Source organism: Peromyscus maniculatus, chromosome 4 (assembly GCF_049852395.1).
Source record: "Peromyscus maniculatus bairdii isolate BWxNUB_F1_BW_parent chromosome 4, HU_Pman_BW_mat_3.1, whole genome shotgun sequence".
NCBI classification, from domain to species: Eukaryota; Metazoa; Chordata; class Mammalia; order Rodentia; family Cricetidae; genus Peromyscus; species Peromyscus maniculatus.
Genome location: NC_134855.1, coordinates 138,988,260 through 139,014,840, shown reverse-complemented (window position 1 = coordinate 139,014,840; position 26,581 = coordinate 138,988,260). Strand labels below are relative to the sequence as shown.

Genomic DNA, 26,581 nt, shown 5'->3' with positions numbered 1-26,581 from the left:
GGCTGACCCCAGATCTCCTACCTTGACCTCTCAATTGCTAAGATTACAAGCACACCTTAACCACTACATCCTGTTTATGCAACGCTGGGGATCGAACCTAGAACTTCATACATACTAGGCAAGCACTCTGCCAACCAAGCTACAGACCTAGCCAATATCATCTCCATTTTCCACACAAGAAAAAACTGCTCAGAGGAGTTAAATAACCAGCTCAAGGCCACACAGGCCATGCGTGGCAGACAGAGAGCCACCCAGCCTTTCATACCATCATGCTTTGCCTCATAGAGGAGAGACAGCCAGGAATCCATGTCTCCCCGGGTCTGAAGGGAGCGTCTTGGAAGGTGACCCGAGCCTGGACTCTGACTGTCACCACGGAGAAAGGAGGATGGAGCCTGGGGGCTGAGTAATGAGGCGGAGCAGCTTGTCTCCTAAAGGCTAATGAAAAGCTCTCCAGCTGCTTTGCCAAGTCTGCTACTGAGGTGCGAACATGCACTGGCAATTAGCAGCTGGGGCGCAGGCAGATGGAGCATGTGTGAAAGCCTTCACGGTGGCGGTGGCGGTGGCGCCATGAAAACTCAGCTGAAGCAGAACCGGCCCTCCCCTCCCCCTCCCCGCCTGTTTGCTGTTGGGTGAGCAGACCTGCCGCTGTGGCTGTCTGCTCCTTGATGGACAGTTAAGAACAGTGGGGGATCTGCTACTCCGTGAGCATTTCCTGAGGACCACATTGCTGGGTCTGTCACATGATTTACCTCATTGCGTCACCGATGTCGGGCAGGCAGGGTCTGTTTTTAAGAACTGGACTTCAGCTGAGTATGGTGGCTCTCTGTGAGGCAGGAGGATCAGGAGTTCACCAACATAACAAGTTCAAGGCTACATGAGACCCTGTCTGGAAAACACAACCAATCAACTAAACTTAAATCTGAAAGAAAAAAAGTCCAAATAACCCCCAAAGATCACATGCCAGTAGGTAGCCCTTTCCTCGTTACCTCCCCTGTGGAGGGAGTTGGCCTAATAGCTGGAGTGCTTCTGTTCTGGTTGCAGGCAGAGATGCCAAATGCACTCGTTCTGGTTTCCTTGCTGCTTTGCTGGTGTTAGCATGAGGAAGTGAACCCCGATGAAGCACTGTGGGGACCCTGTGGGTCCTGGGCACACTGGAGTGCTGCGTCTCCCTCAGAGGCAGAAACTGAAGGTACCAATCCACTCCCAGTTGAGCATGGCAGTGGCACTGAGGCTGGGGTCTATCTGAAGCCCAGAATAAGCTGGGAGCCTAGAAGAGAGCTGGCACCCCAGAATAAGCTCCATCCTTGGGCCAAGTCTGGGACCCATGACCACTAGTCTCACTGTGGGCTGCCCTGATGGGATGTGTAGTCACTCCCTGGCATCTCTGGGTACAGGGGTCTCTTCTATAGAGATTCCGGGAAGGTGATGTTCTTGAGAATACAGTGTTGGAAGCCCTGGTTCCTCCTCTTCCCCTTTTTATAAAATTGAAAACAATTAAGACATTTTATCTCTATAGGAGTGTGTTTGCCTCCATATTTGTATATGTACCAGAAGGGATGGGATCCCCGGAATAAATGATGAGGCACCATGTGGGTGCTGGGAACAGAACTGGGGTCCACTGGAAGAGCAACAGGTGCTTTTTTATTTTTTATTTTTTTTATTTTGGACAGGGTTTCTCTGTGTAGCTTTGGTGCCTGTCCTGGATCTTGTTCTGTAGACCAGGCTGGCCTCGAACTCACAGAGATCTGCCTGGCTCTGCCTCCCGAGTGCTGGGATTAAAGGTGTGCCACTGCTGCCTGGCACAACATGTGCTCTTAACCCCTGAGCCATCTCTCCAGCCCCTTTTATTTTATTTGTGAAATAGGGTCTCAGCCCTGGCTAGCCTGGAACTCACTATATAAATCAGGCCAGCCTTGAACTCACAGAGGTGTGGGCCCCTGGCCTAGCCACTGGCAGCATCGATCCCCCATGTGCCTGGGACATATTCAAGGCAGAGAGCTTCTCCTTTCCACAGGGTGCCCCCAGTGGTCCTGAGCTGGCTTTCTCTGAGTGGCCACAGGATCATGTGTCTTCCTGGGGACTCGCTTGTGAGGGGAGATGGATTTACTTCAGTGGATCCAACCCCAGAACTGATCCTGAGATGAACAAGCAGGGCTGTCAGAGAGACAGAGGAGAGCAGTGTTCTGTGGCCAGCGATGTCAAAGCAGCGTTCTGTGGCCAGCGATGTCAGCCAATACAAGTGACGGTGACTTATCACCACCCCGGCCTATTCTGCTCCTGTTAGAACTTCATCGGGGATGGATGGATTGCTCTGCAGCAGGGCTCTCCATCAGTGGTCCAGCCCGCACTTCCCTGACAAGGCTGCTGTTGTGTTGAGGACTGTGGAGAGTGGGTAGGGCCACTCAGGTCTTCTGTACATGAGATTCAGGGTGTTGGGGGTCCGCTTCTGGTGCCCCCTCCATTTTCTTTCCCCGTGAACTCTGCCGGGGGCGGGGGGGGGGTGTAGATCACCAGCTGAGGCCGGAGGAAGGAAGTCTGGCTGTGTTCTCATGGGTCCCTCTCCCCTGGAATTCTGTCCCCAGTGCCTTGGTGGATGACCACCCCCCCACATGTGTTATGCCCTTAAACTTGCAAAGCAAGATGCTTCCTATTGTGTTCTCTTTTTAGACAAACTCAAGCCACCTGCTAACTGGACCTGGCACTGGGGGCAGGTGGCAGGTGTTCCTTTCTGGGCCCCGGGTATGGAGTGTGCTCAGACAGTAGGTGCTACACAGTCACCTGGCCTCGGGGGCTAGTCCCTCCGCCTCCCCTCTTCCTTCTCCTCCTCTCTCCCCCATCTGTACTCAGTCTCTCCTCCCCCATCTCCATCTCTACCCTCCTTTTTTTTTCCTTTTAAGCAAGGCTAGTTGGTGACTTTAAATCTATTTCCAGCCAAGCCTGGATATTTACTCGTCATTTAGGTAAACGGTGAGTTTTTTTTTTCTTTCTGAAAAGCAAGTTAAAAACTTCGTGGGGCTGTTTTATGGTGGGGACATGAGCCCCACAGCACCTGCTCGTCCATTTGATTCGACATAAAAGACGGTTGATGGACAGTGATCCTCACAGGATGAATCTGTTTCCAAGCAGAACCCCAGGGTAAAGTGGTAGAGGCTATGTGCACAGGTATCCGGCTGGTGCATTTGGGCCAGCGTGGGCCTGACTCTGTCCCGGACAGGGTGCTTCTGGGAAGCTTCCTGTTTTCAAAGGGTTGCACATGGGCAGGGGGCAGAAAGATCACAAGCAAACGGCTGTGTAACCTATCATTTGGTAGTATGGCTTTTAGAGATGGGTAAAGAGGTGTTTAAAATACAGGTTTAAGCTGGGCCTGGTCATACAGGCTTGTAATTCCAGGGACACTGGAGGCTGAGGCAGGGGGATCACAAGTTCAGGGCCCACCTGGACTGTCTGAAGATGAAAAGTAAAAAGAAGTCTGGAAGCAAAGCTCGGGGTAGAGAGAGTCCCTGCCTGGCATGTGTGAGGCCATGGGTTCCACCATGAAATAAATGAGTGAAGGCTTGACCCTTACTGAAGCGTGTGAGGACAGTATGTCAGCCTGTCATGCATGTCGGGGGTAGAGAGCATGTCATTCCAGGGGAGGGGCACAGGGAGATGCCAGGGAGGCTAGGCGGCCTGTATCAGGGCCTTTCCCTGTGGCTTCTGTGTGAGGGAGGACACGTGAGTGGGCAGACATGGAACTGGCTGGTTTGAGGAATCTTAGCAGTCTCCGGGTCACAGGGACCATCCCTTGCCACCTGGTGCCTGGTTCTAATGCACACGGCACAGGAACTGTGTGCTGGGGTGGCCACCCCACCCGGGAAGTGGTTGGGTCAGGGCTCTGGAGGTGGGTTTGAAAACCATTGTCTCTAGGGACTGAGATCCAGGAAGTAGCAACTGCCCTTGGTCTTTGGTGACGCTGGTGAAGACAAAAAGGAAGAAATGCCCAGAGATACTGTGTTTGTGTTTGTCTGTATCACAGGCAGGGGTGAGGGTGCCGGGCAGGGCTGGGCTCTGAGCAGAGGTGAGAGATCCGACAGGGTTCCTGGGCTGCAGGACCGAGGGCAGGAAAGAAGAAACAGGGAGGCGGCCCCCGTGATCCCTCAGCTGGGAGGTGGGGGTGGACCTGCAGCCCAGAGCCAGGAGAGGGTGGTATAGGCAGGCAGGGCAGCTGAAGAGGCATGAGGGGAGACAGTGAGAGCTGGGGGCAGCCGAGGGAGTCAGGGGCCAGGCCCCGATGCCGGCATAAGTGGGTTCCCGAGTGGTCCAGCAGTGTGTGCCTGTCCTCAGCTCTCTCCAAGGCTGGTGGAATGGCCCCTACCTCTGAACGTGCAGGCCAGCCCTTCTCTGGGCTTGAATCACCACGCTCTGTATTTAGTATCATCTCCTCTGCAAGTCCTTCTCTGGACATTTAAAAATACCTTTTGAGGTATTAAGGCCTCGGGAACGCTGTGTCCCTGAATACTACCCCACGACCCTCTTTGCACTTTTTACTTTGAGACAGAATCTCCCAGAATTGCCCAGGTTGGCCCTGAAGTCCCCCGGGAGCCCAGGCAGGCACTGAATAGACAATGCTTCTGCTTTGGCCTCTGGAGTGGCCGGGGTCACAGACTTCACCGGCCTCCACATAAGGGGCTGTGTTCTGCCTCCTCCGGCTCTGTCACTCTCTGGGAAGTCACCAGCATCACCCACTGTCAGTTTCTTTTCTGCCAAATTCACATATCACGATTTCTCTCCCTCTCACTGTGTGGACCGCACAAGGATCAGGCCTTGGTCCCCAGGGCTGGCTGAGCAGAGGGTGTTGCTGATGAGTCCCTGATCCTCCTAAAAGGATGTGGACGGATGCCACGCCCACAGCTGAGGTGTTGACAGCCATTAGCTCCCCCATGGAGACAGGCTCTGGTTACATAACAGTGTCTCACCTGGGTACATTGAGGCATTGGGACAGGATGGGACCAAGTGTGAAGGTCGGAGTCAGGCTTGTTTTCATGTGAAATCTTGACATGTTCCTCATTGTGTAGTTTTGGCAGTGTTTGGATTCTGAAGCTGGAAGTGTTGAGGTACCTGGTCTTCTGGTCCTTCCCCTCTCTTTGGTGTCAAAGACAGGTACCCAGTCACCGCACTTTGGTTTCGGGCCACTCCAGAGGCAGGGCTGGGATTCTGCTCCTGTCCACTGTGACTCTCAAGTGTCTGACAGGTCCTGGGTAGGGACAGCCACGTGACTTACAGACGGACACTGCCAAGCCTCCTAAATTCTTCTAGAGCCAAGGTTTGCACACAAGGCCAACAGAGTCAGCATAGGGGTCTGGCCAGCTCTCATCTGGGTCTGACCACAGTTGTCTTGCAGCCTCAGATGGCCCACGGACAGGGAGTCCCTGGCTATGAGGACAAAATGCCTGGCCTAGAGATTGCCCTCTGTTCTAGAACAGTTTGCTGGGTGTCCTAGGTGCCCTGTTTCTTAGTTTGGGTCTGAGTTCTCTTTGCTATGTTGGTGGAATCTGGAGCCTCTCATCCCTAGGTGAGGTCCTGGGTGGTGGCCAATCTGTTTCAGCCTTACTCACCAGGGCAGAGCTAAACCTGCAAGGTAAGGTTAGAGACCCTGGCCACAGGACCCACAGCTTCTCCACACACTCCAGGCCCTGTTTTCAGTGTGAGGGTCCCCTCCCCCACAAGTGGCATTTCTTTCCACACTCCGCCTTCAGAAGGCTCTCTCTACATCCTGCTTAATGCATTCATAGACTGTTCTCACAGCCACCTTTGAGGGGGAAAGGGTATCCCACCACTCTGAGGTGCCACCCTGAAGTGGCTGGGCTGTGAAATCTGCTGGGCCAGGGAAGGTGATGCTAATTAGTAGGAAAACTTTCTTTGCAGAGCTGAGTCACTGGAGCAGGCGTCAGAGGAGCTTTAAAGGAGGCCCTCGGGGTTTGGATGGTATTTCCACTCTGCCTGCTTGTGGGTATGCCGTGCAGAGATGGCTATGTCTTTCCGTAAGGTAAGGAAAAGATGTGTGTGTGTGGGTGCTCCAGGGACCCAGGCTCCGTGTTAAAAATAAACTCTGACAGACAGCTACCATTGCTATGACAAAACACCAGAGGATAGCAGCTTGAAGGAGGGAAGGTTTACTTTGGTTTCCGGTCTCAGTCCATGGTCATTCGTCTCCATTGTTTCTGGCCCACTTCAAGGTGCAGCATCCCACTAGGGTATGTTGTGGTACTCAGCTGCTCCCCTCACTGGAGCCAGAAGCAGAGAGAAAACCAAGAGGAAGTTATCTGGAGCAACACACCCTTCAAGGGCAGATCTCTGATGATCTACTTCCTCCAACCAGGCCCCACCCTCTCTAAGTTTCTACCGCTTCCCAGCGTGCTTCGAAAGCTGTGGATTTATCATGGGTTGATCCGTTGATGGGGTCAGAGCCCTTGTGACTGCATTACCAGAGGTCCCACCTCTGCATGGGGAACCAAGTCTTTGACATGTGAGCTTCTGGGTGACATTTCACGTGAGATCAGGCACATTTGGGGTGGTATGGCTCTAGATAGGCAGGGACAGTTCAGATCCAAGCTGCAATGGATATATTTTCCGTCTCTGTTTCTTTTTGCTGTTTCCACTTTATTCTGCCTTTCAAAAGTGTTTTCTGAGCGCCTCTTAGGTGCTAACCTGCCCGAGGTCCTGGGAGGCAGCAGGGAGGGAACCGGTTTAGATAGGATAGACTGAACTGGTCCTGTGGGAGACGAACCAGAGCGCAGGAGCCGAGAAGTGAGTTTCACCCGGCAAAGATCCAGCAGAGAAAGGAGAAGATGGGGAAACTGCAGGAGTGGGCGCTCAGGACAGGGAGGCAGCGGAAGGAGTGAGTCAGCCATGCAGTGTTCCTTAGGGAGGGCATTCCAGCAGGTGGCGCTGCAGGGGTGAAGGTCCGCGATGAGATGGGGTGGGCTGGCGTGTCTGAAGGGAGGCTTGAGGGGTCAGTGGACTGTCTGGACAGGTGTGGAGGTGTGGGAGGGGCCAGTGGATTGTCTGGACAGGTGTGGAGGTGTGGGAGGGGCTGGAGGACTGTCTGGACAGGTGTGGAGGTGTGGGAGGAGCCGGTGGACTGTCTGGACAGCTGTGGAGGTGTGGGAGGGGCTGGAGGACTGTCTGGACAGTTGTGGAGGTGTGGGAGGGGCCGGTGGATTGTCTGGACAGGTGTGGAGGTGTGGGAGGGGCCGGTGGATTGTCTGGACAGGTGTGGAGGTGTGGGAGGGGCCGGTGGGCTGTCTGGACAGGTGTGGAGGTGTGGGAAAAGCTGGAGACTGTGGCAGCAGGCAGGGATTTGAGCTGCACAGCCCAGTCAGAACCAGACGTGTCTCAATGTGCAATTTCTGTTGCTGAACAGAGAGAAGGCAGCTGGGATGTGGGATAAAGCAGTTAGGGAAGCTGTTGCACCTGTGAGGCTGGGGACAAGTGTGTGTGCATGTGTGTACATGTGCATGTGTGTACAGTGCATGTGTGTACACGTGCATGTGTGTACATGTGCATGTGTGACTTCCTCTTAGTGCCAGGCACCCAGGACTCAGACACAGTGAGCTGAGATGGAGTCTTCTAGCTTGGCCTGGGGTCCGTCTTGGTGCACAAACTATGCTTTTGAGACCAGGGAGTGGCTCCCTTTAGGGCACAGAGGAGGTTCCACACACTCCCAAGACTTCCCAGGGCTGCATCTGCAGGAAGCACTGGCCCACTGTGGGTTTAGACTGAGGAGCTGGTAAGGGGTATAAAATGTTTTTTTTTTTTGTTTGTTTGTTTGTTTGTTTGTTTTTGTAATATTAAATTGGAGTAGGCTAAAATCTCACTTATTTAAGCCATACAATGAGGTGACTTCACCTTTAAAGTCAGTAGCGCTGACCGGCTTATGGTGTCCCCCACTGGGATGAGGGGATTCTGGGAAGGGGCTCTCAAGGCGTGAAAGAGGACAGGGCGGAGGTGAGCAGGAAGCAGGATGAAGGACAGGCTCGGGAGTCCGGAGCAGCAGGAGGCTGGACACAGCATCCATGGTGGTCTCCCTAAAGGTCTGTCTGTTCCCTTTGCTCCCATCCCACCGGGGTCTCGCCAGCCCCGAGACCCCAGCAACATGGCCCTTTCACTTCTGCTACCCCGCTGCTGGCTTCACTTAGAGACACGGCTCCTTCCTCGAGAGCCCCAGGGGAGGGCTTTTCCCTCTTCAGTGGACGCGTTAAAGTCATGTGTGGCTGCCTGCTGTCTGGACTTCTCTCCACACAGTCCCCTGTGTGTTCTTTACATGTGGAAAGGAGCCAGTCGGCTCCTGAGGGTGGGAAACAGATGTGAGGCTAGGGTGGGTGAGGTGCTGGCCTCAGCTCGCTTCCCTTTCGCTTCTGGGCTCTGAGGGAGGGCAGTGACTCTCGGTGATGTGGCACATATCCTTCTTGTGGTGTGGCTCACTCAGGTCAGTCCCGGGCCAGGGCTGGCCTTGAAAGAGGAAACGTCCTTCTCCAGGCTTCAATGGTGACGGTGGTTGCACGGAGCCGCAGCTGGCAGGCAGGGCAGGGATGTCTTCTGGCCTCAGTTGTTATCCCTGGTGTCTGAAGAGGCACTTCCAAACAAGATGTCACTGTCCTGGGACATGCCACTGAGCTGCGACTTGGTTTTGATGAGGTACTGGGCCCTGCGGATCAGCACCCTCTCTTGTTCCTGCTTGAGCTCCAGATAAGAGCGGGAGAAGGTGTGGAAGATGGAGGTGACAGGGAAGGCCATGAGCAGGATCCCGCTGAGGATGCTGCTCAGAGCCACCACCTGGCCAGGCGTGCTCCTAGGTACCATGTCTCCGTAGCCCACGGTTGTCATGGTGATGACGGCCCACCAGTAGCAGGCAGGGATGCTGGTGAATTCGGGGCTGTCGGCCATTTCGTTCTCGATGACGTAGAGCAGTGGGGCAAAGAGGGCAATGGCCACACACAGGAAAAGCAGCAGAAGCCCGAACTCGCGCGTGCAGCGGCGGGCTGTGAGCCCCAGCGTCTGCAGCCCCAGGGAGTGCCGGGCCAGGCGCATCACATAGAGGATGCGCAGTGCCCGCAGCACGCGCAGCACCAGCCCAACTTTGTCCAGGTAGCTGTTCCCGGTGCTTGGCTTGCGGCGGCTGGAGGCAGCGCCATCCACCAGCAGTGTGACATAGTACGGGAGGATGGCCACCAGGTCGATGAGGGTCAGTGGACTCCGCAGGAAGGCGAACTTGCTGGGCGCCTGGATGAAGCGGAGCAGGAACTCAAGGGAGAACCAACCGACGCACACGGACTCCACGATGAAGACGTTGTGACACATTTGGGAACACTGGCCCTGCGGAGAGACAGGGCAGGGGTCACACCAGCAAACCGTCAGGGAAGGAGCTCTAGCCTGGGTTGGGCACCCTTCTTCCCTGTCTCTCCCTGCCACCAGGCCCTGGGGGCACCGCTCTAGCTGCTGATTCTGATCTCCAGACAGACTCCTCTGCATCTGCCACCCGGGTTCCTGTTTTCTGGGCCTTTCCCTTTCCTTAGCTTATTAGGCAATCCCATCCCTCCAGCGGCTGATGCTCCCGTGCCTTGTATGTGTCTCCCTCCCTCCCTCCCTCCCCCCCCCTTTTTTTTGGTTTTGCGAGATAGGGTTTCTCTGTGTAACAGTCCTGGCATCTACTCTGTAGACCAGGCTGACCTCGAACTCACAGAGATCCACCTGCCTCTGCCTCCCGAGTGCTGGGATTAAAGGTGTGCACCACCACCGCCTGGCCCTCCCTCCTTTCCTTTTCTGCCAGTCTTTCTTTCTACATCAGAATATTGATACAGGTGCTCAGATGATGCAGTCCACGAAACTCAGGCAGCCTGCATCCTCTCACCCACCTGCCCAGCCAGCATCCTCCTAGCACACAGTCCCCAAGAGGCTGGAACCATGGAAGGCTACAGCTGGAGTAGAAGTCCCAGCCGGAGATTTTCTAAAGGGTCTTGGTCATGGCTAGGTTCTCAGAGGACCTGTGTAGTCTGTCTTCTGAAAATGCCCTCCAGCCTGGGGACGTGATCTGACCTGGGAACTCTGATGTCTCTAACCTGAGATGGGAATCCCTCCTGCTCCAGGAAGCCTTCCTGGAGTGCACCCCACCTAAGTAGCTCCAGGTGTGTATAGGAGGTCTCTTACACAAGCCCCCTTGTATGGTTATGGAGTAGGGGGCCACCAACCCAGGTACTAGATAACAAGCTCTGTTCTGATCCCCTTACTCACTGAGAGTGGTCATAGTCCCCTGGGTAGGTGGGGGGAGCTGAGCCATAGAGTAGTCTAGTAACTGTCCCACAGCTGTGCTGCCAGAGTGGGTGAGATGGGATTCAGGTTCAGGCTCTAGCCCTCCCTCCTTGTCCCCAGTCCCTGTGGTCATCAAAAGTTAATTTTATTAGTCACGTGTTTTCTTAAGATCCCTTTAAAAGTTTCAGTGTGTAAGACCATGCCAGCAATCCCCTCTGGGTTGAAAATACAGTAGTGATGATCACATCCTCCATGATATCTGTAGATAGAAGGATTTTTTTTTTTCCTGGTAAGAAAAGGCTAAGTCAAACAGCATAAAATGCTTAGCACATGCAGGGTGTCCAGTTGGTGCTCAATACATGCTGGCTGGCATGACATTTATGTTCACTTCATGTCATCAAATCTATCTCTCAAATGCCTATACAGTGTGTACCTTGTTGCTGTATGTGTGGGGCAGGAGTCACAACTCACAGGCCCAGGGGTCTTGTGGGTAAGGAGAGTCACTGGGCAACCTCCCCCCTGTACCCAGCTCTCACCAAGGGCCTTTCTCTGTCATCTGTAAGAAAAGCCTAGTGTGCATTTTTATATGGCAAACACCGTAGTTCTGAAGATTTCAACCAAGTCCACTTTGGGGGAGGTGCTATGTAGGGCAGTTGTGTACTTTTGTGGGGTTATCCTGGGTCCCCAGCTGCTGTATGTGGCATAGAGACTGTGGGTTCCATGAACCTAGACTTGGCAAACTGCTCTGCTTGCCCCAGCATCCTCAACTGCTGGGTGGATGTGAGAAACATATCTCCTACAGTGTCACAGGAGGACCTGGAGGGAAGGCAAGATGGAGGCAGAGGGCAGAGCCCCCCTCTCCCATGGCTTTTGGGGTCACACAGCCTGTGTCAGTCTGGGAGTAAATGTCTTATATACAATTTCCTACTGTGCACAGAGACATGCTAACCCAGTGGGCACATGCATGAACACACAGACCTATGGATAAAAATTATTTTTATGACTAAGAAAAGGTGCTTGGCAAAACAAGAACTACAAATGGCTGAAAGACATTTAAAGAAATGCTCAACATCCTTAATCATCAGAGAAATGCAAATCAAAACGACTCTGAGATACCACCTTACACCTGTTAGAATGGCTACGATCAAAAACACCAATGACAACCAATGTTGGAGAGGATGTGGAGCAAAGGGAACACTCCTCCATTGTTGGTGGGAATGTAAACTTGTACAACCACTGTGGAAATCAGTATGGCGGTTTCTCAGAAAATTAGGCATCGAACTACCTCAAGACCCAGCCATCCCACTCTTGGGCATATACCCAAGGAATGCTGATTCATACCATAAAGATACATGCTCAGCTATGTTCATAGCAGCACTATTTATAACAGCCAGAACCTGGAAACAACCTAGATGCCCGTCAATGAAAGAATGGATGAAAAAAATGTGGTATACAATGGAGTACTACTCAGCAGAGAAAAACAATGAAAGCATGAAATTTGCAGGCAAATGGATGGAACTAGAAAAAATCATCCTGAGTGAGGTAACCCAAACCCAGAAAGACAGTCATGGTATGTACTCACTCATAGGTGGATTCTAGATATAAAATAAAGAACAATCAGACCACAACCCATAGAACCATAGAGGCTATATATATAGCATGGAGGTCCCTAGGACGACTGTGGCTTATAATAAATTTCAGTTTTACTCATTTATTGAAAAAAAAATAGCCAAATGAATGGAAACACATGAACTATGAACCAAAGGTTAAGGGGCCCCCAGCTGGATCAGGCCCTCTGAATAGGTGAGACAGTTGATTGGCTTGATCAGTTTGGGAGGCAACTAGGCAGTGGGACCAAGTCCTGTGCTCATTGCATGAGTTGGCTGTTTGAAACCTGGAGCTTATGCAGGGATGCTTGGCTCAGTCTGGGAGGAGGGGACTGGACCTGCCTGGACTGAGTCTACCAGGTTGATCGCAGTCCTCCGGGGAGGACTTGTCCTGGAGGAGGTGGGAATGGGGGGTAGGCTGGGGGTAAGGGGAGGGGGTGGGAGGGGGAGAATAGGGGAACCCATGGCTGATATGCAGAACTGAATGGTATTGTAAAATAATATATATATATATATATATATATATATATATATATATATATATATATGAAAGAAAAGGTGCTTGGGATATTACTATAGAAGGGGGATAGGAAGGGGAGAGAGGACTCAGGTCACTTTTGATGGCCTCTGGAATGTGCCCAGCTCAGAGGCAGGCATGTCGGATTCACACTCACTCATTCGTACAGTCTGCAGAAGAGGCTGAGAGTCTCCTCTTTCTTGGGTTTGGTTCTAGATCTCACAGGATGGGAGACTGGGGACACAGTAGAGACCAGGACACTGACTCCTTAGTCACAGCCACTGACTCCAGGGGGGAGGCAGAGAAGATGGACGCAAACACATCCACACAGTTTGATGTGGAGCACCACGGAGGCTACTCAACCAGTGCGGTGAGGGAAGGCTGCCCAGGGCAGGTGGTAATGGCGAATGAAGTTATAGCCCGTCTCTGGAGTCACAGAATGGCTTACCTGTTCTTCTTCCTCCCGCAGGCTGGGCAGGGTGCTAACAGACAGGTTGACGGCGGTGACGGTGACAAACAGAACGGACAGGCAGGCAAACACCTTGCCAGGCAGCCCCGAGTGTGGCCTCTCCACCATGTCCCGCAGCCTCCTCATACAGCGGCCCAGGCGGCCCTCACCGGTGGACGGACCCTCAGTGTCTTGGTCCTCGCTGTCCAGAGGCTCCTCCTCGTCCTCGCGCTCCATCATCTCGGCGAACTCCTCGATTTTCTGCAGGTATCGGCGCTTGCAGCAGCCGTCCAGGTGGTCCTCGGCGATACCCCAGTAAAGCAGCTCCTCCTGGAAGGACAGGGCGCACATCTCCCGCAGCAGCCGCAGCTTGCCAGCCCGCAGGAAGGTGAGGATGGTGCCGAAGGCTCCAGGGTTGCGGTCGAAGAAGAACTCATTGCAGGTCACATCATAGTCGTCACACACGCTCAGGATGTCATCGAAGTTGGTGCAGGCTTTGAGCTGGCCCAGCCGCGTCAGCGGGAACTCATCCAGCGTGGTCCAAGGCAGCGAGTATTTGATGCCACCCACATTGATGATGATCTGGCGCCGGCGGTCCCCCAGTGAGCTGCCCTGGTGCAGGTCGTCCTCCGGGTGCAACCGCTGGGCCCTGCGGTAGAAGACCCCTTTGATGGCCTGGCGCTGTGGGAAGAAGGCGGGGTGCAAGGAGGTGTCTGAGGTGCAGCTCAGGGCACTGTAATCGTAATCCGAGTTGTCTCCCGGTAACAGGGTCATTTTGGGGCTTCACATCCCTCTTGGGCCTGGGGAGGAGAAGGAAGAGAGACCCCTGGTGAACCCCGAGTCTTAGCGGAGTCCCTCTCTGACTGTGGATTCTAAAGACACTTCCCTGGTCTGGGCCCCAAAGGCCGCAGGTTGAAACCCTTGACAGGTTGAAAAAAAAGAATATGCATTTTTATTTTATTTAAAAATGCCACTGTGGGTTCTGAATATTTTTGTTTGTGTGTATGTGTGTGTGCCTACTTGTCTGTATGTATTACATGTGTGCAGGTGCCTAAGGCGGCCAGAAGAGGATGTAGGGGTCCCCGGAAATGGAGTTACAGGTGGCTGTAAATTGTCACGTGGGTGTTGCGGATTGAATCTTGGTCCTCTGCCAAAGAAACCAGTGCTCTTAAGACCGAGCTATCGTTCTAGCTCCCCCAATATATGTAATAATATGTAACATATAAAAGACTATTATTATTGTGGGTGTGGTAGTGGCTGTGTCTGTGTGGCAGATGTGTGTGCACGCGCGCGCGCGTGTATGGGTGTGGAAGCCAGAGGACAGCTTTGTGGGGCTGGTTCTCTCCATGTACTTTCACATGGGCTCTGGGGAAGGAACTCGGCCACAGCGAGCTTGACAAGTGCCTTTACCTGCTGAGCCATCTCACCAGCCTGGGGCTCTGACTTCTTGGTGTGGGGATTGGAGGCGGGCCTCTGAGATAACTGGGGTCCATGAGGGTCAGAGTGGTCCTGGCGTTGGGTTAGTTTCACGTGTGAGGTGGTGGAGACTGAGCCCAGGTGCATGATGGGTAGGCACTCTGCCAGAGTGGCAGGCATCCCTAGCCCAGCCAGCTTTTATCAGATTGGCTTAGCTGAGAAGGATGGCTGGGCACAGGCCAGTTCCTCTCAAGTGGCGTGGACTTAATCCACATGGGACATTCGGCCATGTCTGAGGTAGTTTTGACTGATATGTTGGGGAGTTCTAGCTTCCAGCAGAGGGGCCAGGGAGGTAGTCCATGACAACCCTGCCAGTCATCTGGCTGAGAAGATCCTTCATGCTGAGGAGAAAAGCCCTGGTATTGAGGTGACAGATTTCGGAGCCAGACAGCCAGGTGAGTCACTTACCTGTGAAATGAGTTTAATCATGTGATCCACTCCAGGGGATCAGGAAGGACAAAGTCCTGGACAAGGGCCAGGGGCTCAATCCTGGCTGGTTATTGCATGAATGTTTATCTTAACACCTGTATCACGTCCACAAACAGGAAGCAGGTACATAAGCGTTAATGGACAAGGAAATGTCTGACTGGGCCTGGTTTGCTTGACTGTTGGCAGATGTCCCCTGAGGACCCTCTAAGGCTCTCTGCCTTGAGCCTTGAGGCAGGGTCTCTCAGTGAACCGGAAGCTTGCTGCTTCAGCTCAGCTGGCTGGCCAGTGAGCTCCTGTGATCTGCTTTTCTCCATCCTTCAGTGTTGGGGCTACAGACACATCCATCTGTGTCTGGCTTTCACATGGGAGGTGGGATTTGAACTCAGGTTCTCATGTTTGCAGAGCAAGCAGTCTTACTGAGTCACACTCATAGCCCATGCTCTTCCCCTTTTAAATACATTGTGTGTGTGTGTGTGTGTTTGTGTGCACGCACACGGGTGCGCACACATGTACTGTAATGTGCAGGTGTGTGTATGTATTGTGGAGGTCAGAGGTCAACTTTGGGTGTCCTTTCTCAGGAGCCATCCACCCCTTTTTCTGGAGATGGGTTCTCACTGGGACCCGAGACTTGCTGTTTTTAACCCAGGCTAGCTGACTAGCCCCGGGGTCTGCCTGTCTCCACTTTCCCAGTGCTGGGATTACAATCACATGCCACCATGCCTGCTTAGTACCCGGTGCTGGGGATTGAACTCAGGTCCTCATGCTGAAGCGACGGGCACCTTCCCTGCTGAGCCACCTTCTTAGCCCCACTGTGTACCCAGTTTTACGATTATCTGCACTAGGTCTGCACCCAGAGAATGAGGTGGCTAACCGTCTCCAGCTCGTGGGCTCAGCTTGGTTCATGATACCTCTGATAATTAAGAAATTTCATGTAATATGTATTCATGGCCTGAATTCCAGTTGAGAAATGCCTTTGCCTTTCAGGCCGGCTCTGGTCTACTGCAGTCCCAGCTACTCCCCTGTTGTAGCCCACTAGGTTTCCTAGTGACTGTACCCAGCATGACTGCATAAGAGGTTGATTGGACCCCGTAAGGGCCTGGGTACCAGGTGTTTGTGAGGGTCTACACTTGGCTGTAACTAGGAAGGGGGAGATCCTTTGCCCCGCCCCTTGGCATTGTTATAAATAGACCTTTGGACTAAAGTTCTGGGCCAGTGGATAAGGATCCAGGTCCACCTGAGTCTATCCTGTTTTTCTCTCTGTTTCTCTCCCCTCCTTACTTCTACCTAAGTCTCTTATCCCTCATTCAAGAGTCCCTGGGGTACTCAATAAATGTGGGAGCTGGTCTCCCATATTCCCCACTGTCTCCATTACACCGGTCTACTCCACTCACGTTTCCTCCCTGTACTACAGCCATTTAGGCCTGGCTAGAGGCCTTTCTAGAACTAAAGGGATGCATAGGAAAGTAGCGTAAGTTTTGTATTTTGGCCCTCCCCAGTCTCACTATGTAGCCCAGGTTGTCCTCAGAACTGTGATTCCCCGGCCTTAGTCTCAGGAGTGCTGGAATTAGAGGACTGTACTATAATGCTTAGGGAACACTTGGCTTTTTAAGATTACCGTCCATAGCTGGGCTTGGTAGAGCATGTCTGTAATCCCAGCACATTACTGAGTTGAAGGCCAGAATGGGCTATGCAGTGAGATGTGTTCTTTAAAAACATTTAACGCGCATGGGTGTTTGTCTGCACGTATGTCTACACCGCAAGTGTGCGGTGTCCCTGGAGGGCTGGGATTATGGACGGTTTGTGAGGTGCCGTGTGGGTGCTAGAAATTGAACCTGGGTTCCCTGGAAGAGCAGCCAGCGCTCTCAAGAGCTGAACCATCTCTCTAGCCCTAGAGACACTGTGGTTTTTATTGTTTTGCTTTTTTGTTTTTGTTTTTTTTTAAGGCAGGGTCTGTCTGTATAGCCCTAGCTGTCCTGAGACTTGCTGGTTTTGAACTCAAAGATCGGCCTACCTCTGCCTCCCAAGTGCTGGGATTAAAGGGGTGTGCCACTATTTGTGGTTTTTAAAAATACATATTTTAAAAAATTTTATTTTACATGTATGGGTGTTCTGCCTGCATGTATGTACATGAGTGCCTGGTAAGTGTGAGATCCCCTAGAACTGGAGTTACAGATGATTGTGAGCTGCCATGTGGGTGCTGGGAATTGAACCCCGGTTCTCTGAAAGATCAGCCAGTGCTTTTAACTGCTGAGCCACCTCCCAGTCCACAGAGACACTGTCTTAACAAACAAAACCAAACAGCTAGGGTGTAGCTCAGTTGGTAGAGAGCCTGCCTAGCATGAAGGAGGCCCTGGGTTATGCCCAGCACTGAAGAAACCCGGCATGGTGGCGTACCCCAATAACCCGGCACTTGGGAGGTGGAGTCAGAGTTGTAAGTTTGAGATTGTTCTTTGCCAATATGAACTGGAGTTCCTAGAGGGAGAGAACAAGACAGAGAGACAGAAACAGGGATTGAGGGGGTGGAGGCTGTACCTGTGTTAAATATTCTATGAGGCCAAATGACTGAACTTGGAAGATTATGGATCATTAAAATGTTGCAGACCAGAACCAAATTATCTTGGGTTATTTTTAGTCTCTTTGAAAGCCATCCATTGCCCTCACCTGTGTCTGATCTAATCTCCTTGTGACTAGGAGCCCTTAGAATATATTCCTACCAGATCACTAGATCTGTTGTGACCCGCCAACTGTGGTCCCCACTACTGCCTTTCGTAAATACTTTGATTTGTCATTGGTAAAACATTTGGTAAAAATTATCCTCGGTAAATATTTGATTTCTTTGTCCTGTAACTATTAAGAGCTCACATAACCACTTCCATAGTGGAACATGCTATTTGGGGAATATGTTTTCCTGGCCATGACCACTAAGATTTGGCTCCAGATAAACTGTCTCTTCTTCCTTTTGGAGGCAAGAGCAATGTTTTTGTTTGTTTGTTTTGTTTTGTTTGTTTGCTTTTTTGATACAGGGTTTCTCTATGTAGCCCTGGTAGTCCTGGAACTCTCTCTGTAGATTAGGCTGGCCTTGAACTCACAGAGATCCACTGGCCTCTGCCTCCTGAGTACTGGGATTAAAGGCATGCGCCACCACTGCCCAGCAAGAACAGTGATTTTGTGCTGGCACTACATAGCAAAATAGAGGCCAGTCTGGGCTACCAGAGGACCCATCTCAAAACCAAACCGAATCTATTCATCGCTCCCTCCTATTCCTGAAGGGAGCAAACGGTGCCGGTGGAGACGATCATTTCCTGTATCAGAGGGTATCATGGGGGTAGGGATGCTTAGGAAGCTCCCTTCCCCTGCACGGATTCAGAGCCGGAGCCCAAGGAGGGAGGGAGCTCACTTCAAGGAGCCTCGTCCCCACGGGAGTTTGACAGGGCTCAGCACCTCTCCACTCTCCCATCTCGGGGAAGGCTGTAGCTTCACAGATGGGATTTGGGAAACTAGGCTACACCTGTTTGAAGTCAAATGCCTGCCTTTTAGAGTGGCTGGGAGCTTTTCACTTCTCCTAAAATTGGAACCCATGTCCTCGGGCTCAGCCTGCCGGGATCCCTCAGAGCGTGGGAACAATCCCTTTCAGGTGCTTCAGTAGTGCCGCGCTTCTCCGCTCTGCCACTTCCTGGTGCCACCGCAGACGAGGGGAAAGCTGTGTTCTACTTGGCTGGAACAGCCTGGAAGCAGAGGAGCTTCCTCCAGGCTCACTCACAAGCCCTCTTTTCCCCAGGAGTCTCCCCTGCACTCCCCACCTGCTTTCTGACAGAGGCTCCCCATTAGCATCTGCCTAGGTCCCCGGCTCTTAGAGGTAGAAATTCCCACATGGAGTTATCTGTCCCAGCAGGCTATTTGGAGCAGAGGATGGTGGGGGAGTGCTGGAGATCAGTCTCCTCAGTGCCAGAGCTCACTGGGAGGAGGGTCAAAGGGCTGAGCCGCTGAAGGAGGGGCTGACCACACTTCTCCAGGGTGTGGTTCCACCGATGCCTGATCTGATGGGCACGGGAGGACAGCTGGCATTTCTAGACTTCAGAGTTCAGTGCATTCATCAAACAGGCCTACAGCCAGCTTCCTGGACACAAACGCTGCTTTCTCCAGCCCAATCCTTCCCAAGGGTCAAGTCTGTCCTTTCATTGAGTTAGTTAAGCCACCTGTAAGGATTGTGTGTGGGGGGGGTGGGGGGGCGGCTTTTGTTTCTGGGGGCTATGGAGGCTCATGAGAGACTGCTGGCTGGAAAGCGGCTGTGAAGGAGTCATGCATTCCTTCTCGAACATTCCCAAATATTAGATGCTACGCTGGGTCCTTGGACACATCAGGGAGCAAGCCAGACTCTGCCTCTGTCCTCATGCAGCTGATGGTCCACAGAGAGACACAATTTCCACATGAGTGCACCCGTGACTTCAGGATATAGCGAGAGCTGTGATGAGTCAGAGCTGGGTGGTGGTGGAGGGTGACTATGGGGTGGCAACATTATCTGGAGGAGTGGCGGGGGCTTCTCAGAGGAGGGGACATAGGGCAGAGCCTTATGCGTGTGAAGCAGCCAGTCTTATGATTCTCGGGGTTGGTTACTCTGGGTGCAGGGAACAGCCAGGGTTGCCCTGTCTCGCAATGGGGCTTAGATGGTCAAGACTGAAGGGCAGGCCGAGAGGCTGGGCAAAAAAGGGGCAGGGAGGCAGGAGATGCATTTGGAGGTTAGCAGGTGCAGGTATAGAGGCCGTGTGGGTCTCAGGGAGCAGCTTAGATTTTTCTGTGAGGCAGGGCTTTGTGGGCAGTGTCAGGAGTAGACTTGGGGGCAAGAGACCACAATGGGAAGAGCAAGGTTAGGATAAGTGGAGGATGGCGGGGTGGGGAGTGGGCTGGTATGGATTCAGTGGGCTTGGAGGCAGAGCAGGCAGAACTTACTGAAGGGTGGGGCCTGGGGGAAGACTAGAGAGGAGGGTGATGCCAGAGGCGACATTTACAGAGGCGACCAGTAGGTGGCGCTGAGACAGGAGTGAGTGAGCCCCTCTGACAAACCGGTGTGGATGATGGACGGGTGTGTGTATGTGACTGAAGTGAAGGAGACAGCAAGATGCAGTATCTCACAGGCAGGTGTCAGAGCGCCAGAGCAGACCTGACCAGTGTGTGCTCTGATGAGTGTGTGAACGGGCCCTAGTGCAGGACGAGGCCAGGCTCGCAGAGTTATCTTGAAGTGCAGAGGCAGGAGCCTGACCTGGGTACAGTACCCAGAGCCCAGCACCCTATTGAAGAGGCCCCCACATCAGACCTCAGAGGTCAGTGCAGATGGACATCACAGGGGTCATACATCGGGAAGATGAGGGTCACTCCAGGCACACACATCCGATTCCTGGACCCGTGAGCACTCTGCAGCAAGGAGAGCCTGAGGCTACAGATGGAAGAAGTCTGCTAAGGGTACCAACCTGTAGGCGACCAGCGGCTTTGAAGACAGAGGAGGAGCTGGGAGCCATGAGTGATGGCTGCCACCACAGGTTAAGACAGGCAAGTCAAGTATTTTCTGAACAAATACAAAGGGCCATGGTCTTGCCAGGCCCGTTTTAGCCACCAGACCCCCTTTAAAATATGGTTTACAGGGCCAGAAGGCTATCAGTGTGGATTATCTTAAACCATTCAGTTTGAGACAATAAAACTATAAAATAGCTGGGTGTTGTGGAGAGTGCCTTCAATCCCAGCATTCAGGAGGCAGAGGCAGGCAGATCTCTGTGAATTTAAGGCTAGCCTAGTGAGTTCTGGGCTAGCCAGGTCTACACAGTAAGACCTTGTCAAAGAAGAAGAGGAGGAAAAGGAGGAAAAGGAGAGGAAGAGGAAGGGAGGAAGAGGAGAGGGAGGGAGAGGAAGAGGAGGAGGGGAGGGGGAGAGGAAGAGAAGGGGAGGAAGAGGAGGAGAAAGAGGAAGAGAAAGAGAAGGGGAAGAAGAGGAGGAAGAGAGGGAGGAAGAGGAGGAGAGGGAGGAAGAGGAAGAGAGGGAGGAAGAAGAAGAGGAGAGGGAGGAGGAGGAGGGGGAGGAAGTGGAGGGGGGAAGAGAAGGAGGGGTGTAGATATAGGAGATGACAGAGTCTGGGCCGGGCCTCCTTCTCCAGGCTCCAGTCAGCTGATTTGCTTCCTAGGGGTTGGGGTGAGAGCGGAGGAGACCATGAGCTTTGAAAGAGGCTGGTTGCTCTACGGCTTTGGGCTTCTGCATCTATAAAATGGAGGCACGAACAGTTCCTACCCACTTGAATCTCAGGCCTTGAACGAAGGCATGAGAGTGTGCTTGGCCCAGTGCCCAGTCAACAGACACCTGCTGTTTTCATCTTAGCTCTGACAAGTGTCTATCACCCATCTCCACCCACCAGCCAAGGGCATCTCCCCTGAACTGACCTGCCAGGATTTAAACTCAGCACCACCTGACTCCATAGCCCAGGGCAAGCCTTCGAGGGAGATGATCCTGCACAGCTAAGACACTAAGCAATGCTGTTCCCCTGTGGCTCTAGAACCCTGCTCCGGCATCTATTTCTCAGTTTTCAGGGGGCCACAGAGTGACGGGAGACACTGACATAACCAATTGTCCACCTTTAAATCTTCGATGTGTGTGGGGTGGTCTGCTTCATGGAAATCTGATCTCAGGGACAACACAAGAATGTCACTCCCTTTGCTTGTGGCAGCGGGAAGTTCCCAGCATCCATCCCCAGGGACCAGTTAAGTGAGTCTTGGTAGAGGAAGACAGAAGAGGCAATGGCTGTCGTCTGTGTAGGACTGGGGGCACAACTGGGTCTTTAAAACATAAGCCGAGTGAGAGAGGCAACAGAAGTTTCCAGTGTTATGCTATCATGCTATTTATGTAAATGAACACATTACGTCTTGCCGAGGATGCAAACACAGAAGGATCCGTGTGTTACATGGAGGTGCCTGGAGGGAGTGGGAAGGAGACCGAGCCTGGGGATTGGAAGGGAGGAGAAAAATAGGGAATAGAAGACAGGCCAGCATGCTAGGAGGCCAGCAGCTGGGTCCCACAACTTGGGGTTGCTTGCATTACAACAGACAAAAAGCACAAGCCCCATAAAGCTTCCAGCTTGGGGATGGTCTTGGGTGCTCAGCATGGACACCAGAGCATGGTGTCCCTCCAAGATTTCCTAGGCCCTGGAACTAGCCTGTCTGGCTGCTTCAGCACCAACCATCCTGTTAAAGTCCCAAAAAGAAGTAGGAGAGAGGGCTCCATAAATGCCTGGGGAACCCAGGGTGGCAAGGGGCCCTCCTGCCCAGCCGTTCAGTTCCCTGGACATCCTAAGAATTCACTGCAGAAGCAGAGGTTCCTCCGCCCCAACCTCTGTCTGTCAATCCTTTCCCTTCAATATACCCCAATCCTGTTCTCCTCTAGGAGTCCAGAGACCCATGGCAAGCCTGAGGCTGTTTCTTGTCTTTCCTCCTGGAAGAAAAACAGCGCTCTGGGAGCTGTGACCGAGGTCCAGCTAAGGTCTCCAAAGGTAAATATTCATTCAAAGGGAGGCTTCTAAGTAGCAATTGGCCCACCACGGGCTCAGGGCATGAGCTCAAGGGGTGAGGCCTGGATCTGCGGAGGGAGTAGTGGACAAGATGGCTAACCGTGGCCAGGGCTCCTGTGAAGGACCCTGCACTCAACCGGGCATCCACACTAGAGCACTGGTGTCTCACGGCCTTCTCCTGCCCCTTATAATGAGAGCAATGGTGTCGGGCAGAGCTGCCGGTGAGTGGAGATTTCTGTAGCCCTCACCTGATCTCCCGCCCTAGGGTCCTCACAGGAAAGGGTTCCATGAACTGCTGTGTGACCCCTAAGATCCCTCCTGGGGCTGTTCCAGACGCTGCTGGTCTGTTCTCTGCTTCTGTAGCTCGGCCCTTCTGAGGAGCTCTTGGCAGTTTTTCAGGGCAGGTGCAGACAGAGTGCTAAACCTCACCTGGACCCAAACATTGGCACCCTAGGCTTTCCACTACAGCAGGCCCACTAAGCACCAAGGGGTGACGCTGGAGCCCTAACTTCAGACGTTTGCATTCAATACTAAATGGCAAGATGGGGAAACTGAGGCTCAGTGAAGCACACATGACTGACAGTAAGGAAGCAATAATCGGTGGGACTATAGACTGGGCACCTTGGATCCCTGTGTTCTACTGTCCTTGTGGGGACCGGGACAGCTGCCATTTCCACCAGCTGCCGGGGGCCGGGGACTGGACCTGTTTTTATAGGACGAGCTTTCGGAAGGGTCTGGGGCGTAGGGGAAGCAGGTGAGTGTAGGCTGACAATGGCATTATCTTAGTATTTACACTAGATCAGGGCAGGAAACCAATAGAGTCCCTGTTTTTGTTGAGCTCTGGGTCACCACTGTGGCCTCCAGAGACGTGGCCACGATTGCTGGGGTTACAGGGAGGCCCAGTCATTGGCCAAGGAATGCAGGAGGCCTCTAGGAGCTGGAGAAGGTATGGGGAGTGGATTCTCCCCAGAAGATGCATTCATTTTACTCAGTGAGACACACTTTGGACTGCTTACCTCCCCCAAACTCTTTGTTGATAAATGCTAACGTACGAAAGCAGAGCCTAACACAGACCCTTCAGCAAAGTTCTACAAGTTAGAGTATTTGTTTCTTAAGCTTCCGCTGTCTTGGTTTTGGCTTCTGGACTGTGAGAAGGGATCGTTCCATCTCTTCCCTGGCTCTCCTGTGAGCCTCATCTGTCAGGATTAGGGCTCCTGGCTGGGCTGACTCAGGGGCTGGTCATGCTGTGTTCACCCCCAATTAAATCGTTAATTATAATAGATCCAGCTATTAGCCTGCCCCGGTCCTTGCATGCTGCCCCTCCCCTCAGCAATGCTGCATGTGGAAGTCTGTCTTTGACACTTACCATCCATTGTCCCCACAGACCTCAGCTTTGCTTCGGGGGTGGGGGACAGGGTTCACAGTCCCTAGGGGATTACAAACTGGGATGTGGGTTCCTTCCTCCATCCCTCACCTCAACCAAAATAAGGCAAGGCTTGTCTCCCCAATATCAAGCAGGCAGGCTGTCTGTTTAGGCACCAGGCTTTGCTGCTGGCAAAATGGCTCCTGGTGCACACCTGTCTTCTACCAGGAGCTTTTTAGAACACCTTTTCCATTAGCCTCTTCGTGTGTGTGTGTGTGTGTGTGTGTGTGTGTGTGTGTGTGTGTGTGTGTGTGTGTGGTGTGTACCCAGGGGACAATCTTGGGTACTGTTTCTGTCACCGTCTACTTGTTTTTGAGGCAGGGCCTCTCTCTGGGCTGGCAGACATCTGAGCCTCAGAGATCATCTGTCTTTGGTCCCTGCCTCCCCAGTCCTGGGACCTCTGCCCGTTTTAGTTGCTGTTCTTGATTTTGGTTTTGGGGATCAAAGTCAGGTCCCCAGGCTTACCCACTGACCTAGCCATGTGTCATTTTTGTTTCTTTGTGGTTAGACATTGGGGAACATGGACTAAAACAGAGGCGTGATGGGGAGCTGCGGAAGTACCAGACAGGAAGTTGCTCACAGGCTCAGTGGGAAGGAAGGCATGTTGTACCTGTCATCTGCTGGGGCAGTGCAGGCCTCAGATGGGGGTAACTTTAGGCACAGTTCAGATCCTGTGGCAGATTCACTAAGGACTGTCTGCCAGGTAAACAGACCAGGGCTTTCGACGACTTCCTTCATCCCCTTACGTTTCTTATTAGTTCTATTTAGGTCATATTACTGTCCACCATTTCCCCGGTGGGAGCGAGGGGAGGGGGCTCCTTTTCTGAGTTTAGGCAACCAGCCCAGGTGGATTCTTGGAGAAGGGCAGCCTCTGTGAACCCCCGGTGTTCAGGAACCACCTTGGCCTTTCTGCCCCCTGGGGCAGGTGGCTCACCTCTTGCCAGAGTTCAGCAGCCTACTCTGTACAGAGAACTCAACACGGTTCCTAGGTCTGTCTTATCAGGCTGCAGGGCACTCACAGCCTGGGTCCTCCATCTCTGGGAAAAGGCTCAGAGTGCCTTGTTTTCAGTGTGCTGGTCCCCTGTGGGTTTGGAGTGTGTCCCACGGCAGACATTTTTCCACTGGAATGGGTTGGCTCAGAGCTGGGTTGGTAAGAGCAACCCCCTGGGGCCATGTCTCCATGCCTGGCCTGACTTCCCTCCTCCTCCACCTAGCAGGTGCCTAGGCAAAGCCACAAAAGCTTAAAGACCACAGAAAGAAAAACCCACCACGTGCTCAGCTCACCCCACCGCACAGCCTTAATCTCCAGGGGCACCACTTAACCTGGAGGTGTATTTACTGGTGAGACACCCTACGGTGACTCATAGAGTGTGGTCACAGGTGTGTGTGGGGGAGGGGGTGTCAAACAGACCCCAGTGAATATCTACCCAGATTTACAGAGGCACTTTCTCCCTTCTCCAGTGAATCAGACCAGTCTCTACCCGCTTCTCTCACCTCCCTCTGCACTTAGCTCAGGTGTCATTGAAGAGGGATGAATATGTGTTTGCCTCCCACCTATCATCCACTGGGGGAACTCTGGTGCCTAGCACCCCTTAAGAGCATCCCCATGGCAAGTGGTTGAGAAAATGCGTGTTGAACGGACAGCTTAGCTCATGAACCCCATCATTAGGAGGCTGTGTTCACCCAACATTAGATGAACCTTTTCAGCCCCCATCACAAGAGCTTTTAAAAGCCCAGCTCTTCCTTTCCAGGAACCCCTCCCCCATTAAGAACGAATGCGTTATGTACCAACCATATATCTACACACATGGGCTGCTGCTGCTGGCCACCCTGGCAGGCTGTGACCTTCCAAGGCAGGGCCTGAGTCTCAACCTCTACCTAAACCCTAGGAGGGCCGCCCCCATCTTGTCCCGTCCGCCCCTTGGTCATTGTTCAATACAGCCTTGTTGAAAAAAAGGAATGAATGAATGAACATTGAGTACTTGGTATAGTGAGCTGCCCACAGTAGGTGCTCAACCAATTTTTGTACAACTCAGGGAACGAACGAACGAATTGGTCTCTTTTCCATCCACACCCCAAAACCGTAAGCAAAGCTGGGCCACTCAGGCAACGGTACCCTGAAGCTAAGGAGACCTCTAACTTCCCTACTAGACGCTGAGGCCCACGACCATTGAACTGTCCCCAGGACCTTGCCATGGACCAAGGACGGACTAAGTAGGCGGTCCATAAGCCCTCTCTGAGTTCGTAATTAATGAATGACTTAATGAGGCCCACTGGTGGGAGTGCTGCATTCCGTGCCTATAGACAGTGAACCAGCAAGTCAAAGGCGCCCATGCATCCCAACTCCCCCCGGGGGACCCCAAGAACCCAGCATGCAAAGTCAGGGTGCTCCTGGGTGCCCCGCCAGAGAGCGCACTTCGCGTCCCGGGGACCCTTCGAGAGGATCCGGGGCTGGACCAAACCGCGACAGCATCCCGCACCGCCCGGCGGCCTCTCCCGGGATCCTAGGCATCCGCAGGGGGCACCCGGGCCGCGGCCACGTGCAGAGCCCGGAGCGCCGCTTGCAGGAGCAGGGTCCCGCCAGGGAGCAGCCCGCGAAGTTCCCACCTTAAGTTCCCGTCGCGGCGTCCCCGCCTTGGAGCTGGCCGGGCCGCAGCTCGGTCCCCCGGTGCAGCAACGCCCGGGTGAGGATGCGAGAGGGGGCTGCAGGCGACGCGTAGCGCCCGCTTGGCCTCCCGGGGCTGCTGGCAAACTTTGGCCCTGGGGCCGCTAGACTGCACTCTCGGACCCCAGGCTGTCCCGCCTCCGCCTCCTGGTGTCCGCCGGGCTGCGAGTGCGCCGGCAACGCGGC

The 26,581-nt window shown here is 53.2% G+C and overlaps 1 protein-coding gene across 1 annotated transcript; it reads right to left on the bottom strand.

Annotated features, from left to right (window-relative positions):
- Window positions 1-7,823: 7,823 nt before the first annotated feature.
- On the bottom strand, window positions 7,824-26,578 carry Kcng1 (potassium voltage-gated channel modifier subfamily G member 1). Its single transcript, XM_006989244.4, has 3 exons — window positions 26,338-26,578; window positions 12,860-13,659; window positions 7,824-9,354 (listed from the first exon to the last, which is right to left on the bottom strand). The coding sequence occupies exons 2-3, from the start codon at window positions 13,631-13,633 to the stop codon at window positions 8,584-8,586; spliced, it is 1,545 nt and encodes a 514-aa protein (XP_006989306.1). The 5' UTR covers window positions 13,634-13,659; window positions 26,338-26,578; the 3' UTR covers window positions 7,824-8,583.
- Window positions 26,579-26,581: the final 3 nt, after the last annotated feature.